At 41.9% G+C, this 12,647-nt stretch overlaps 1 protein-coding gene across 6 annotated transcripts in view; it reads left to right on the top strand.

Annotated features, from left to right (window-relative positions):
• The first annotated feature begins 1,109 nt into the window (after positions 1-1,109).
• Positions 1,110-12,647, top strand: part of HEXB (hexosaminidase subunit beta) — a 29,578-nt gene continuing 18,040 nt past the window's right edge. For 5 of the 6 annotated variants that reach the window (XM_075488492.1, XM_075488490.1, XM_075488489.1 and 2 more), the window contains exons 1-8: positions 1,110-1,468; positions 1,570-1,727; positions 4,491-4,556; positions 5,336-5,382; positions 5,597-5,707; positions 8,139-8,240; positions 9,865-9,994; positions 11,758-11,938. In XM_075488492.1, coding sequence (XP_075344607.1) covers positions 1,176-1,468; positions 1,570-1,727; positions 4,491-4,556; positions 5,336-5,382; positions 5,597-5,707; positions 8,139-8,240; positions 9,865-9,994; positions 11,758-11,938 — 1,088 coding nt within the window. In that variant the 5' untranslated portion in view covers positions 1,110-1,175. The remainder of the gene's footprint in view (positions 1,469-1,569; positions 1,728-4,490; positions 4,557-5,335; positions 5,383-5,596; positions 5,708-8,138; positions 8,241-9,864; positions 9,995-11,757; positions 11,939-12,647) is intronic. The other variant, XM_075488493.1, reaches the window with a different exon arrangement.

The following is a 12,647-nucleotide window of genomic DNA, read 5'->3' as shown; positions in this document are numbered from 1 at the left end:
CCAGCCCTGCAGTGATTCACTAAGTGGGTGAGGCGCCAGCGTTTCCCCGGGGAGCCTTCTGGACAGTAGGAAGAGCTTCTCCTCCAAACTTGCAAAGCGACATAGGCTGAAAGGGGAGCACAAACCCTCCCGAAGAAGAAGGTTTTTGCTTCTTGGTAATTCTACAGCAAGACGTCTGTGTTCTTTGCAAACAGATGTAACCTTCATTATGAAGACACTCTTCTTTTTTTCTTTAAACTTAAGAGTCTATTTCATAACCCAGAGCATATGTCTACACAGTTAACCTTCCACACAAGGAAGGTTGCCAAGGGACCGATGGCTGGCCGGCTCCTCAGTTACACTGCGATAACAGCATGCAGGTGTCAGCTCCCTCATCGCTATGGGTTTAACTGGTGCATCAGCCAAAGCAACAGCGATGACACTTCAGTGTTTGCATAACCGTTCAATTAGAGGTGGCTTAAAACCTGAATTCCTCCCCACTGTGACTTCCAGCTTTAAAACGCTTGATTTGCCTTCTGAACACGCCACAACAACTTTCCAAAATTTGTACTGGGATCTGTCAAAACACCTAGTTTGTTTGGTTAAAGCTTGAAATACTTCAGTGCAACTCAGACTTCTGCTTATTCACAATATAGTTTGCAACGCAACCTGCAGAAAGTCTGTTAAAATGTAATTTCTGCTGAGACTAAAATTGTTTTGTAGCAGTACAAGAGATGCGCTAATCTTCCCGTTATAAAAATGTAACCCAAATCAAGACCTTTCCATACAGAAATTAAACCGCTCAAAACTTCTGACCCAGCAACGCTCCCTTCTTATTCCTCCGAGCGGTTTCACGAGCAGCACGGCACGGTAACAGCTGAAGGCGGAAGGCCCTCAGAGGAGCGCGGAGCGCCCTCCCGCTCTGGCGGGGGCCGTTTCCCTGCCCCCTCCCTGCCCGCGCAGCCACGGGGGCCGTTGCGGGCTCTGGAGGGGCCGTTGAGCGGCCGCGAGGAGCCGTGGCGTAGGCGGCGCCGCCGCGAGCGCGCAGCACGGCGAGCGGACGGGCGGGCACTGAGGCGGGCACTGAGGCGCGCTCCCGAGGCCCGCCCCCGCCGGTCCCGTGACGGCGGAGGCGGGGCCGGGCTGCTCTTCCGCGGGTCGCCGCGGGCTGACGGGGCCGGTGCAGCCGCCGCGCCATGAGCAGAGCCATGGGGCTGGCCGGGCTGCTGGTGGGGCTGTTCCTCGTACCCGCCGTGCTGGTGAGCACCAGCCTTCGCCACGGCGCTCCGCGAACCGAGCCCATGCCAGAGCCGGCGGAGTGGGAGCTGGCCTCGGGCGCCGTCCCCGAGGACTCGCTGTGGCCCCTTCCGCAGTGGCTCCGCACGTCCCCTCGCCAGCTGCAGCTGGCCCCCGCCCGCTTCCAGATGGTGCACGGCGCCGGCTCCTCGGCGGGGCCGGCCTGCGGTCTGCTGCAGGACGCCTTCCGCAGGTGAGGGGCGGTGGGGCCGGGTGCGGGGGGGCTGCAGGAGGCGGCCCGGTGACGGGAGCGGTTACCTCAGGGCCCCGCCGGCGTCTGTGCTTCCCCGGCAGGTACTACGAGTACATGTTCGGACAGTCCCGCCGGCGGAAGCGGGGCCGCCGGCCGCTCGGCGCCCGAGCGGAGCCCGAGCTGTCGGAGCTGCAGGTGGTGATCGAGTCCCGGGACCCCGGCTGTCACAGCTACCCGCACCTCGCCTCCAGCGAGGCCTGTGAGTACCGCGCCCAGCCGGTCACCACCTTCCTCTCTCCTTCCACAGCTTATACGGCATCGTTAGCCCTTGTTTTCCAGTCATGTGTCCAATGTGAAAGTCAGCAGATTTTTTTTAAGGAACTGGAAGTCATAGCTCACTGAGGCACTCGAGAACATTTCTCAACAGTGGCAACCAGAAGATAATTCTTGCTCTTAATGCTGTGGGAAATCTCAGCCCACAGTGAATCATGAAGCTGGTTAGAAGTGTAGCCTATGATTTCTGCAGTTTAGCTAGCATTCAACTCATTTACCTGCTGCTATCCTTTCTAGTGACTATCATTAAGAATCAGAGGTATTTATGCTGTGCTGTACTCAATTATGTGTGGTGAGATCTGTGTGTAGTCAAGAGATCATCCTTTCTTTCAGTACAGCGTGTTGAGTTCACTCAACTGGCTTTGCTTATTCATCTGCTCTCTTTAGAAATAACTACATTTGAATTGAAGCTACCTACACTGGCTTATGTGCATGGTATTTCTGGTTTTCCTGGAAAACCAGAAAGCGTTCATTGAACCTCTTGTTATTCATCTTGCAGTATTGTAAATCCACTTTCTTTCTATCAGTAGATACAAAAAAGGATTAAAAACATGATGTTTATATTGGATTTGTTCTGCTATGTTTCTTTAGTTCTATGACTGAAGTCCAGGGTGGAGAAGTACTCTAAAATCAAGTCCTAATCACCAGAGAAGTTTCTTAATGGATATGAGTTGATAGTATTGCTTTTTGTCTGGGCAGGTTAGCACAGAATTGAACATATTCAATTCATCTAGTTCTGTCTTGAGATAATCTTCTGTACTAGGCAAGGCAGTTGTTTGGTATCCAGGATACAGATCCTTAGAAAAAGATCCTTTTAATCTTAAGTCATACATCTGCAGCAGGATTAATTCCACCTGACTTGTGATAGAATGTACTGATTTTTAACTTTACTCAATCTTCTTGGTACATTTAGCCAAGTAGTGCAATTTTTGTGTGCAAGTTTGCCATACATTTCAATGCAAATAAGGTATAGCAGCAAAATTGCTAATGCTTTAGAATTTTTCTGCCATAGTCAGGTTGTTGTACTGCTTTAGTACTAGTTGAACTTTGAACTGGTTTGTGAACTTCAGATTTTAGCCAAAGCTGGTTCTTCTCTTCTGTCAGGGAATCTGTCAGATAATGTTATTTTTAGGTTGCACTGTTCAGAACAGTCAGAGTTTTTCCCTCTGCTGTAGGAAAGGAGTTTCCTGTTACAAATAATACGAAGTTTTCCTCATGTAGTAGGCTGAGCTCTCCCGACTTCAGCAAGGTTTTAATTTTCTACTTTTAATGGGATAGCTTGTCAAGGGAATGAATGCTGAAATATGCAGTTACTAGTCGCTTGCTGAGCAGATTGAGTAGTTTGCCTCCTTTTCTTATAGAGATAGGATAGTCAATGACTGATCCATACGATAGCAAGAGTATTGGATATGTAATCAAAGTACAAGTTATCTGCCCTTCTCCCTACTGGCTTCTTGTCTGCTTGTGTAAAAGGTTCCAAATAGCCGTACAAAACTTCTTGTTCTGTGTTCGTTTAAGATGTTATATATGTTCAGAAAAAAAGCCTGCTGTCTTGGAATTAAATCCCTGACTGAACTACAGTTTACCACAGAAAGACCCGCGGAGATTGCAGTAGTCTTCTAAGTTGTGTTTCTTACCCAGAACGTCCAGTATATGCAATCTGTGTTTAGGTTAAAATGGAAGCTTCAGGTACTTTCTTCGTGTCTCTGAATGGCTTTTCTCTGGTAGTTTATACAAACGTTTGAACTGTATAACTTAAAACCAACTGTTCTTTCATGCTGAGGCAGATCCAATAAATCATTATACAGCAATTTACCCCTCTGATTTTTTCTCTGCTGCTTCAAATGTGTGACTCTGGTCAGTTTATTATTGCTTTGATATTTAAATAATAATATAAATCTATAGATTTATAGTGTATTTTTATACATAGATGTGAATTTTTTTAAAATTAACATATTTAAAACATATTTGTTTCTTCACTAAAATTTACTCAATCACCTTAAATGGAAAAATAAAATTATTTTAGCTTTTTTTTTTTTTTAGTACTTTGTACTGTACTTCAGTAATCAAACTTAAGGGAGGATTGTTATGGATACTTTCAGATACCATTCTTCATTTTACTTACCTTACTTCATCTCACTGCCCCCGTACATGTGCTCATTAGATGGTGGGGTCTTTTTTTTTTTTTTTGTAATTAGATCTTTATAGTAAGCACCTAACAATATTACTTGACAAGCTATATCTCTAAAAAAAAATATGTAAGTATAATCTGTATAAAAGGAAGGTAAAATGAGAAGTAAACTTCTGCTGTTAGGTCTATCTTAGTTACCCAACCCTTATCACCTGTGTCTTAACTGCAAAAATATCACTTGGTATGTTTTAAATCAGTTGGGTGATACTTGGCTGGTATTCTGGCCCATGTGCCCTATTTAACATTGCCATTACTAAGCACTATATCTGTTTTATCATCTTACTGATTAACTGTTGACTCTCTGACTAGTAACTTGCATTATTTCAGGAGCATGTAAATGAAAAATAGCTGCATGGTATCACCGTTAAAGACAGCATTGGTTGGAATTTAAAAAACAAAGGGAGACACTTGAAGAATCTCTTTAATGGCTGTTAGCATTGTCCTGTCAATCTGTGCTTCCTTGAGGAATAACTTTTTTTTTTTTTTTCTTTTCTTTAGATCATTTAACTGTAACTGAGCCTGTGGCTGTACTGAAAGCAGATGAGGTATGGGGTGCTTTAAGAGGTAAGCTGATACTTGTCCTATAGGGCTATTTGTTCTGGGCTTATACAAACTCCATGCTAGGCTAAGAACCAGCTGACCACTGAGCCTTGTCCTCATTCAGTCTTTCATGGGAAGTAAGCTTGAGCATAGAGGCCAGAAGGATACTCAGATGTGTGTTGATCAGACCCTCAGTCCAGATGCTCATCATCTCAGATCCGGTAGCACACGATACGTGCACTCTTGCTGTGCCTGAAATCCGTCAAGCCAACCACATCCTGGGTGCAAAAAAGCTCTCTGTACAGTGTGAACAAGTTACTCTCTGACTGAACCTAATAACTGAACATGCTGGACACATCACCAGGAACATCGTAATGCTGAAGTTTCAGTCTGCTGTTCTTACTGGAATGTTAGTCAAAATTAGCAGATTTTTCATGTTGAATTGGAAACTTCACCAGTTCCAGAAATGACAGGAATAGATGCATGACAACACCAGAAATTCCTACCTTACTGTCAGTAACTTCCATACTATTCAAGGATTAATTTGGTACAGATGAGCTGTAGTGCTAATATTCAGTACTTGTGTATGATGGAGAGCTTGAATGGTTCTCTCTTCAGAACTCCATTAACTGTGGTGCTTGAGCAATTAAGGAAACTGCGCTAAAGAGAAAGAAACTCAGCTACAAAGCGTTCTTTCTAACTATATGAGTGCCCGTAAATAGTTATGGTGTTGTTTTTAACTAAAACTTTAAGGACAAGTACTGGGTTGTACTCCAGATCCCTTTCTTGGATTTTTTTTCCAGGTTTGGAAACCTTCAGCCAGTTGGTTCATGAGGATGACTATGGAAGCGTAAGTATAGCTATTAACTAAAACCACAGTCCTGATAACAGACAACCATGTTCTTTATTAGGTGCTCTTCTAGAAGCAGCAAGTCTACTAGTTTCATTAAGTATTTTTTCAGAAAACGATCCTTGGAAAGCTGTTAAACTGATAAGTGAGTACTTCCTGTTTGAAATGATGAATATAAAATGTGAATTCTAATTTTTAAATCTCGTTCTCATAGTTTCTTGTTAATGAATCTGAAATCGACGACTTCCCAAGATTTGCTCATAGAGGAATCTTACTAGACACTTCGAGGCATTATTTACCATTGAAATCTATTCTTATAAACCTGGTAAGTGGGCAGTTTTATATCATTAATAACGAAGGCTTTTTGTTGTTGTGTTTTCCCCCCTGAAGTAGGTAGCAACTGGAGCTGGTATGAAAGGAGACCCCATCTCCTCTGGCTGACTTCTAAAAGGACAGAGTGAACTTTTCTAAGTGAAGGTCAGAACACACACTGGAGAAGAATCAAGTGGGCAGACACAATGATTAGTGAATCTGTAAAGGAGGCTGGGATTTGTGGTAACTTGGGGTTTCTGTATTTTCTGTTGCCTAAACCAGCTCATGTATTTCTTGGAAGCATGTTCTGAGACATCTTACAGTCACCGAGTGGTACAGGGTAGACCTTGCAAGTCCTGGCTTCAGTGCCAGTGGTTGCAGGAAAATTCCAGTCTTTTCAATAACCAGGCTTCGGTAGGCCTTTCTAAGGCTGCTAAGAGCAAGCCAGTAATGAAGTAGTACAGAGCAAGGGGGGAAATCGGAAATGTTCATTGGAAGCTACTGATTTCTTTCACTGTGTCCCTTCAAAAAGAAAAAAACCCACAAATAATAAAAAAACCAAACAAAGCTTTCTCTGAAAGGCTTAAGTAAGCACACTAAGAATTGTATACTCCCACCCTGATGGGAAGGTGATGAATTTGTGTGATCATAGCAGCCAAAGCTGTGGGTTTCTGTTTCATACTCCCCTTTTCTGCTGTTGAAATTCTTGTAGCAGGACTTACTTGGTGGGTTGAAATGGAGAGGAGTCTTTGAGTGGAGGAACATGCAGTTTCCTGTCTTGTCTCTGTCTTGTGTTTCCAACATCTAATAGTGTTAGAAATTTCCCTTCCATGTTGCAGAACTTTGCAGAGCAGGATTAAGATGGGCAGGAAGAGAGTGCAGGTAAAAAACAGTCTTTATGTCTGAGGTCATCCTTGAACTGTGTTCAGAACTTGCGCCTCCATGATTATTTACCACTTGTATTTACCTTTAAGATCAGTCCCTGTTCAGCAAGTAGTGTTTGTGTAGTGTTTCATTTACAACTGAGGGTGCTTCAAAAACTCAAGTAGTTACTTGTGTCAATATTTCTTGTCTTTTCGAAAAGAGGCAACAATGTCCGAAGAGTAACTTGACTTTTGGGACTTGCATTTCTAACCATTTTTATGTTTCTGTAACTGTTGCTCTTCTGTTTTCTTTCCTTAAATTACATCTGTGTCTCTGATGCTTTCCCAGAGCTACATTTTATGACACTTTGATGGTTTAAGAACAAGTGTGCTTTTCCTTCCACCTCTGTGCCTGCTTGAATCCAGACTAACCTAATAAAAAGCAGCAATAATCCCTTCACTGACATGTGGTAATTAGATGCTTAAGGCAGCAGTTTGAGTACATTTCTTGTGTTCAGCTGCTGTACTGTATGTCCAGGAAGGGCATCGTCCTTGAGGAAGGAGTGGCTGATGTGATGGTCAGGAGATACAATTTTCTATGTGGAAAGATGGTATTTGATAGAAATGTATCAAGAAATGCAGTAATTAAAAATTCTGCTGTCTAATAAAACAGATGAGATAATTTTGGGGAATGGACAAGGTATAAATATTCCTTTGGATTTGGTGGGAGTTCCTGAAGAGATTTTGTCACTTCTTCAAACACAGCTTGTTGAAAAAAGAAAGGGGGAGGGGTGGAAATAATTGTATTGTGGTGAGGGATTGGAAGCAACTGTATTGCAATTACTCAGTCCCCAACAATATAGAGAACACTTATTCCCTCTGCTTGCAGCACACACCACTTGTAGTGACTCTTAAACTTGCATAACTCAGGGTATGTGTGTAACTGTCCATCTGGACTCATAATTCTAAAATAAGCGTGTTAATCTTGATTGTCTTCAAGTTCAAAAAAGGGAAGTACTGACAGTGTAATGACTGAAAGCATAAGGGGAACACTATCTTCTGCGGGGAAAATGCATGGTTTATTTTGCATGCATTTGAAATGGATTCTGCAGAAGTCACTAGTGAGTAGGGATGTACTGAACAGTAGGAAACTCTCACGCTGTTTAGTTTTCAAGTCCAAAGTATTTGGGTAGAAAAGTATAAGCTTTTCTGTTAGCTGAAATAGCTGATGGTGCATACAGAATTACCCAGATATGTTCTGAAGTAGAAGAAATTAATAAGCATTTATAGCAGTTCCCCTGCTACCAAGCAGTGTAGCATGATCAGATCAAGAGCTTGTTGGCAAGAGTGGTGCAAATAGATGGCAGAGGAATGGAGCAGTAATATAAACAGGCTGGTGCATTTGGGTGTATGCTTCTAGGATTCAGTGAAACACGGTATGCTTTTTTTTGGGGGGGGGGGGGGGGGGCTCAGTTGTTACTTTAGGAATGCAGGATATACTGGGACAAGACCACCTTTTTTGCATAGGTTTTCTGTGAGAGTGAAGTGCTTAACTAGACTGTATTGCATTATTTGTTACAGGATGCCATGGCTTTTAACAAGTTCAATGTTCTCCACTGGCATATAGTAGATGATCAGTCATTCCCGTACCAGAGTATGTATTTCCCTGAGTTAAGTGACAAGGTGAGTAAACATCGTTGGAGCAGGGTGGGAGGGCAGAAATCTGGCACATATTTCATGAAAATAAAATGCAGAGCCTACCAATGGTTGAATACATCCTCCTTGGCTGATTGTGAAATGGTACCAGAGGATCCTACTACATTTAGGATCCTACCTGAGAGTTTATGTGGACCATGTTCAAGTCTTCCTTGGTGGATGCATGGTAAAATGACCTTCCTAACTCTTCTGTGCAAATTTGCTGGTGACAGTGATCCTCAGTGTCTGCAGGCCTTCAAGGAGTAATGGTGTGCAAATAACCTGTTGTGGTGAACACTGCTTAGATTTCTGTTAGTTTGTTTGTGTAACTGGTAGACTTCCTGCCACTCAAACAAATGTAAGAGTTTCCTGTCAGCTCTAGGTTTGGAACCACTGCAGTAGTACTCTTGCCCTTTCTGAGATCTAGTTAACTTTACAAAACACATCATGTCTGTAAGAGGTCCAAAAGTGAGAGGTTGTTTTCTAAAACAAATACAGTGCGATATATCTCTTATTTCCTGATTCACAGCAGATTTTGCTAATTAAAGCCATCATGAGGTTCTTGCTCAGTCACGGTACAGTAGGAGGCAAATCAAGCATGAATAATTAAGTAGACTGAGCCTAAGCACAAGATTTGTGATTCTGTTTTAAAATGCTTGCTAGAATCTGACCCTCATGAAAATTATGTAGGCAGTGCTTGAGCAGATGCCGTGAAGAATTTTATAATTCAAAAATTGTAGATATTGGATGGTGCAGTCAGATTATTTTTCCTAGTAATGGCTGTGGAGTTCTGTCCTGTTCTCCACTGACAGCTGGAGAGAGGGAGATGGCCTTTGTCTCAATAGCCTTCTTCTTGAAAGGCTTCTTGTTTACCATTGTCTTTTTTGAGTAACTTAGCTGTGGAAACCGTTTCCAGATTAATAAAGCTTAAGGTGCTATTAATCATGAGGAGTCATGATGCTTTTCTTATGTAGTTTGGCTCCTTGGCAAGAATCTGTTTCACCAAACTGTAGCAGCCTGGGTCATTTGTCACATTTGTTGGCTGTACGGGAGTGGAATAACGCTCAAATTCAGCATCACAAAACAAACACGCCCTGATGCTAAATTGGGCATGTATCAAAACTGACAAGCAGAGGTGTTGGAAGAAGACGCCATTCTTTCTCACTTGACAGAATTTTTCCATTAATCTTGCATGTCTTGTAACAAGGGCCTTATGTTTCAGAACTAATGATGCAGAGGTGGAGAGGAAAACTAGCTTGCCTCTGTACAGAAGAACTAAAAAACATATCTTTCAAAAAATCTTACGGAATAGAAACTAGTTTTTCTGTTTTCTTCAGTAACTGTGAGCTAAGGAGAAAAGGACGGTCTCCTCAGGAGATATGTCTTGGCATGGGAAAAAGGGGTTAATTTTTGTGTTTGTGGTTTGGTTCCCCCTCTCGCCCACCGCCACTAGTCAACCAAAAAGTTCTGTCAGTGCGGTCGCACTTACGATAAACCAGAAAAGGCCAACTTGTAAAACTGCTCTCCCTTCTAAATTATAACACTAAGCCCAATTTTGTGAGCTGCTGGTATAACGTTTTGTAAACTGTCTCTAAATGTGAATACTTTACAGGGAGCGTACTCCTATAAACACATCTATACTCCTACTGACGTCCATCTGGTGATTGAGTATGCCCGATTAAGAGGCATTAGAGTTATCCCAGAGTTTGATACTCCAGGACACACACAGTCTTGGGGAAAAGGTATGTCCAAGAAAGTATTAATGGTTAAAAGATTGTGGTAAGTAGGGTGTAGCAAGCAAATGAACTTGTTAAAAAGCAGCCTTTAAAGTGCTTTGAAAGGCCCTTGATAAGAGGTAAGCAAGGGGCAGACTTGGTGATGGTCATGTCCTTTACATGTTAGAGGAACTAAAGTGAACGGAGAAAGCTGACACTTCCTGTGCTGGATGTGTGTGCAAAGGCACAGATATATTCTGTCTGCCTTAGACTTCATGTTGTTGTTATCCCCCCATCCAGTACTCCTGAGTTTAGAGTAATAAGGCAGTGGCTAGAAATAGTGAGTTGCTGTCTCTAGAGTAGAGATTTCTGCTTTGGGAAGGTTCTTTCAAAGTAGTTGGTGTTTCTGTCTGTTAGTAAAGTGGTAATCTGCCAGTGTATAAAACATAGCAAAGTTGGATGCTTCTTCACTCTCTATCTTCTGGGTGTCAGAGTAATACTTCTCTTAATAGAGAATGCTTGAATCCTGAGAGTGGTGGTGTTTACATGTACTCAAGGGCCAGGGAACCTTGTGCCTTAATTCAAGGCGCACTGACTGAGATTTCACTGCAGTTAACATCAGATGGTTTTGGCCAAACTGGAAGTAGTAAAGATTTTTTCTAGCACTTCATAACTTTAGCTTTAGCCATGGGACAAGTCTTGTGCTCATCCTGTGGGGATGTGGCCATAATGTCGGAAGATGCCTCAGGCTTTTTCTCACTAATTTAAAATGAGGAGGAAAGGAACAAGGCAAAACCTAAATTTGCTAAACAGTCTGTCTGAATCCTTCATCTCATGTGGTTGTTGCTGTTATGGAGCACTAATAAAAGCTAGTAGCTTGCCTGGTGATATGTGAGGTAGTCTACATTAATATTAAGAGCAAGGTTCAGCTCCCTTGCCTAAAATCAGTTGTTCCTGATAGCTTCTTGTATACTAGCTTTTTTTAATGTCATGCACAGGAGCCAGTCTTGGCTTCGCCTATGAACCTGGGTAGCTATGCTTTGTTTGTATTCAAATTCAAGACATTGGAGAGAAGTGTCAAGGCATGTTAGGAGGATAGTTGAAGCAATCTACCACTAGGGCCCTGTCTGGAGGAAACATGCTCAGAATAGGAAACACACAGTCAGGAAGGTGCTGCTGCTGCAACCACAGTTTACCAAATAAACTGGACTTAGGAATCTCCAACCTATATATAATAACTTTTTCCTATTTTTTTTATCCTGGCTCATATTGCCTCAGATATCTTGACTTAAGAACCAGTGCTTAGTTTTGATGTCTGTCTAGCCTTCCTTTCTTGTGTAGAGGTAAATTCCTAGCAGACTGAGGTAGGACATCTACCTTGAGCTGTATACCTCCCACCCACTTAGGTGTTAACAAAGCAGAGTAATAAAAAGAGAAAAGAGGCCTCTGAAGCACACTCATTATATTTGGCTTCCTTCCTAAATCCATTAAAGCTTTTTTATTCAAGTAGTCATCCAGAAGCTGTTTTTCAGGTATAGTGACATGTTCCATAAATTAGTGTGTGTTAAATCACAAATCTAAAAGTCAGAGTCCTGATTTCCAGTTAGAGGGTTCTTCAACCTTGGGCAAGTTGTTTTATTTTATCCTGTCTCCATTTGATTATACTTAGACCAGATGAGCACTTAAGTCATGAATATGAACCTTTTTAATATGGGTAACTGCCTCTTCCTGCTAGCAAAGTTAGCATACCAACATGGAACTGAATATCCTCTATTAATTGTTTCTATTAGGTCAAAAAGATCTTCTCACCCCTTGTTACAGTGGAAAACAGCCAACTGGGTCCTTTGGACCTGTAAATCCCATTTTGAATACAACTTATGACTTCATGACTAAATTCTTCAAAGAGATCAGCAGTGTATTTCCAGATGCATACATTCATTTGGGAGGAGATGAAGTGAACTTCGATTGTTGGTATGGTGACAGTTCAAAGAATAAATATCTAGTGCCTCTTAAACTTGCCTAAATCCATCAATTCTGGAACTCAGTTGCGTTAGACAGTTTTCACTGCTTAACCCAAAGATCTCCACTCCTACTTCTGTAACTATTTACAGGCAGAGCATTTGTGATCCTCAACAAGCAAGTGATGTTGTGCAGAATTTTGCTTTGACTAGTAGTTTCACAAATGTTCAGGTACTCTGAACGATTTCTTTATGAAAATTAACCTGGCAGGAAGGAGAACTAGTGTGGTTGAAAAGTACTATGTAAGATAATTAACATTTAAATGCTTTGTGTTAAAGGAAAAGCAGTTCTTTCCATTGAGTTGTGCCTTTCAGAAAATCTGCTAACATTAACTATTACAGTACTGACTCTTGTGTGCTTGATTTAAAGTATGGCATGTATTAATAGAGTTTTTCAATTGGTTGTGGATTTTGAATATTTTGGAGTCTCTGCTGGAGGAACTAATAATACAGAATTTGGAGCAGATCTAATTGGATGAGTATTCAAATCAATCTAGTTAGTATTTGTGTGTTCTCTTGAAACATAAAATCTGAACACTCAGGACTTGCTTTAATTTTTAAAAAGAAAGAAAATTTCTGACAAATAACTTATCACAAAAGTGTTGGTTTGCTTTTGGGGTATTTTTCCCAAATTCTTGTTGTCAGTCCTGCAGATCCCCTGG

This window comes from Mycteria americana, chromosome Z, assembly GCF_035582795.1.
Source record: "Mycteria americana isolate JAX WOST 10 ecotype Jacksonville Zoo and Gardens chromosome Z, USCA_MyAme_1.0, whole genome shotgun sequence".
NCBI classification, from domain to species: Eukaryota; Metazoa; Chordata; class Aves; order Ciconiiformes; family Ciconiidae; genus Mycteria; species Mycteria americana.
This window is presented reverse-complemented; position numbering and strand designations above follow the sequence as displayed.